The sequence below is a fragment of the Jaculus jaculus genome, chromosome 9 (assembly GCF_020740685.1).
Source record: "Jaculus jaculus isolate mJacJac1 chromosome 9, mJacJac1.mat.Y.cur, whole genome shotgun sequence".
Taxonomy (NCBI): domain Eukaryota; kingdom Metazoa; phylum Chordata; class Mammalia; order Rodentia; family Dipodidae; genus Jaculus; species Jaculus jaculus.
The window spans coordinates 108,677,282-108,680,089 of record NC_059110.1 but is presented as its reverse complement, the minus strand read 5'-3'; the positions used below and the strand labels follow the sequence as shown (position 1 = coordinate 108,680,089).

Sequence of the window (2,808 nt, the reverse complement as noted above, 5' to 3'; positions counted from 1 at the left end):
ATTATCAGGGCGACTAGTATTGGTTACGTGATGATCACCACTGTTAGAAGGAATGATTATGACTGCCACGGCTCTTTGGGAACCCAGATGGAATGGACTATATATATAACTGGCGGCCTCACTCTCCTCAAACCGACAGGGTGCCCTGGCTGCTCCCGGAGGAACAGTCTGGGAGAAAGGAGCCTGCCAAGAGTATCATTTCTTGGGGCTCCTTAGCAGAGTCCTTGGCCAGTCCTGGCCCTGGCAAGGCTCCCAGTTTTGCCAGGACCACCCTCCTTTCCCTGCCCCCACAGCGCTCACGGAGTAGCGCTGCTCTTGACCTTGGCAAGAACCTTCTTCTCCTTGACCCGGCGGTTCTGAAACCATATGGTGATCTGGCGCTCCGAGAGGCTGGTGGCCGCCGAGATCCTGCGCCTCTTGTCCTTGGTGATGAACTTGTTCGCCGCGTACTCACGCTCCAGCTCGCGCAACTGCCCCTTGCTGTAGGGAATGCGCTTTTTGCGGCCTCGGCGGAAGGCACAGCCGTCGGGAGGGTGCTGCACGCTCGACTCTGCTGCAGGGAAGGGAGGGAGGGAGGAGATGGAGAGCTCAGACTCCCAACCTAGCTCAAATCCAAGCGCCGACCCCGGGGCCCCCACTAAAAGTCTCAAGGCTACGTCATCCTGCGGGCCTGCATCCAGGCTACCGTAATGCGGGTGCACGTGCATTCGTGCCCCCCAAATCATACAGGATCGACCCACCCCTCCTCCTGGTTTTCTGATCACTGCTCAGCCTCTGTTCCTGCAAGCCACCCTCACCCATCACTGCCGGCACAACAGGAATCTGCAAACACACCCACCACACACTACAGGCCTCTGCCCACAACCAACACGGTCCACTCATCATTTTCAGAATCTGCCACTCTTATCCATTCTATAGGCGAATTCTGTACACGAGGAAACACGTTTGCATCTTCACTCCTAACACGCACACGCGCACATACACACATGCCCGCACACGTGCGCGTGCCTCAATGCGCACACCTTAGTGGGAAGAAAACCCAAATTTCCCTTTCGAAATTGAAAACTCAACCAAGAGAAAGTAAGAGGTTGCATCCTCCTGGGAGCACCCAATCGCTCCATTCCCACCCCCTTCCTGCCTCTCTCATTCTCAAGGAATTGTGTGTCATTTAGCCTTTGTGTAAAATTGGACTGGGATTGTCCTAGGTAGGGACACCCCGGCCTCAGTTAACAGCGGAGATCCAAAGCTTTCAGACATATTGAAACGCTGGTCCCGGAGTCTCCTGAGGAGGTGAGGGGGGGCTGGCCAGCCTCCCTGGGGCTTCATCTAGCACCAAGCTCAGGTCCTTCACGCCCACTCGTCCTGAGCCCCCTGTGGCCACCATCCGGGCCCAACTGCTGCCTGGACCCTCCTTCAGAATCTTAATAGGCAACCCAAGAGCACCAAGCTCCTCCTCACCAGCTTCAAGTCTCCCTCCTCCTCTTCCTCCTCCCAGGCAAGTGCCAACGTAGCCAAAGGGACCCAGGGTAGTAGTAGAGGTTACCTGCAAATGCCGCTTTCCAGAAGGGCCCCGGTGGGTTCTGTTCACCCTGGCAACACATCTGGCTGTTCCAGCCGCCGGCCAGGGCCCAAGGCTGGTAACTGTCCACGGGAAGCAAGGAGTCGTGACGCGGCTCCCCAGGGGTCCCCAGGGTCTGCACCACTGACACGTCCAGGTAACTGGCCATAGGCTGATAGGTTCCCGGATACCCCGGATAGAAGGCAAACTCGGTGGGCCGACTTGGGTACTCCTCCCCAGGCGCAGGAGTCTCCGCAGGGTAGGCGGTCAGGGTGGCTGCCTGGGCACAGGGTTTCAGAGAACTCCGGGACACTCGGCAAGAGTAGTACCCGCCTCCAAAGTAGCCATAAGGCACAGGAGCTGGGGACGCTCCTTGGGGCACCCCTGGACAAGGGTGGCACTGCTTTGGTGGTTCTGCAGAGCCCGGCAGATCCAGGGGGGCATAGTTGACAGCGGGCATCAACGTAGGCGCCGCCGGGTGGCTGGCCAGCGGCGAGTGGGCGGCTAGATTCCGACCCCCTCCTGTTCCCAGTAAGCCTTCGATATCCTTGGCCCCGTCCAAGGTGGCATAAGTGCCGGGCTCCATAGGGCCGAGGGTCGGCTCATGGGGTGCCAGGGGTGGGGGAATCTAAGGGCACGCAGCTCGCTTCTCCCCACCCAGGCCCGGGGAACCCAAAGCGTTTTAAATCGCTCCCAGCTCGCACGGCGCCTGCATTCACCCGGCCGGGGCCGTCCTGACGCACGAGACGCAGGGAGCCGGGCACGCGCGCTGATTGGCTGCGGCCTGGGGGAGAGCTGCCCCCAAAGTCCTCCAGGCAGCAACTGCGGAGGAGGGGGGACGGCGAGCCTGGCCCCACCTCCCTCCCGCTCGCTCGCTCTCTCTCCCCCCCCCCCTCCTGCTCTTTGGCAGGTTTAACGAGAGAATAAAAAGCATTCCCAATAAAGTGTCCATCTCCTCCAGGGAAGGGGGGAGTCGGAAATAGGACTGGGCAGCAGCTTAGGCCTCGAAGGAGAACCCGGGAACGAGCCTAAGGAAGAAGCTGGGAATTGGGGGGCTACGGGCACTTGAGGGGTCTCTTTGCTATGGATCCCGGGTCCTAGCTCCGTAGTTTACTCCAGATGCCTCTCCTCTGCCTGAGGTGCTGTGCCCCTGAGAAATGCCTGGGGGAATGCCCCTTCCCCAGAGACCCTAGCCACAGCCCAGAAAGCTCTAGAGGCCTCCCTCTGAGTGAGGGGGAGCGAAGGGGCGG

The 2,808-nt window shown here is 59.9% G+C and overlaps 1 protein-coding gene across 1 annotated transcript; it reads right to left on the bottom strand.

Moving 5' to 3' along the window:
- Window positions 1–217: 217 nt before the first annotated feature.
- On the bottom strand, window positions 218–2,167 carry Hoxb13 (homeobox B13). The gene is made up of 2 exons (XM_004655529.2): window positions 1,544–2,167; window positions 218–550 (listed from the first exon to the last, which is right to left on the bottom strand). The coding sequence occupies exons 1-2, from the start codon at window positions 2,142–2,144 to the stop codon at window positions 297–299; spliced, it is 855 nt and encodes a 284-aa protein (XP_004655586.1). The 5' UTR covers window positions 2,145–2,167; the 3' UTR covers window positions 218–296.
- Window positions 2,168–2,808: the final 641 nt, after the last annotated feature.

Coding starts and splice junctions, on each gene's coding strand:
- Hoxb13 (XM_004655529.2), bottom strand. CDS start 2,144: ATGGAGCCCGGCACTTATGCCACCTTGGACGGGGCCAAGGATATCGAA. Junction 551..1,543: donor CTGGAAAGCGGCATTTGCAG/GTAACCTCTACT, acceptor TCCCTGCAGCAG/AGTCGAGCGTGCAGCACCCT.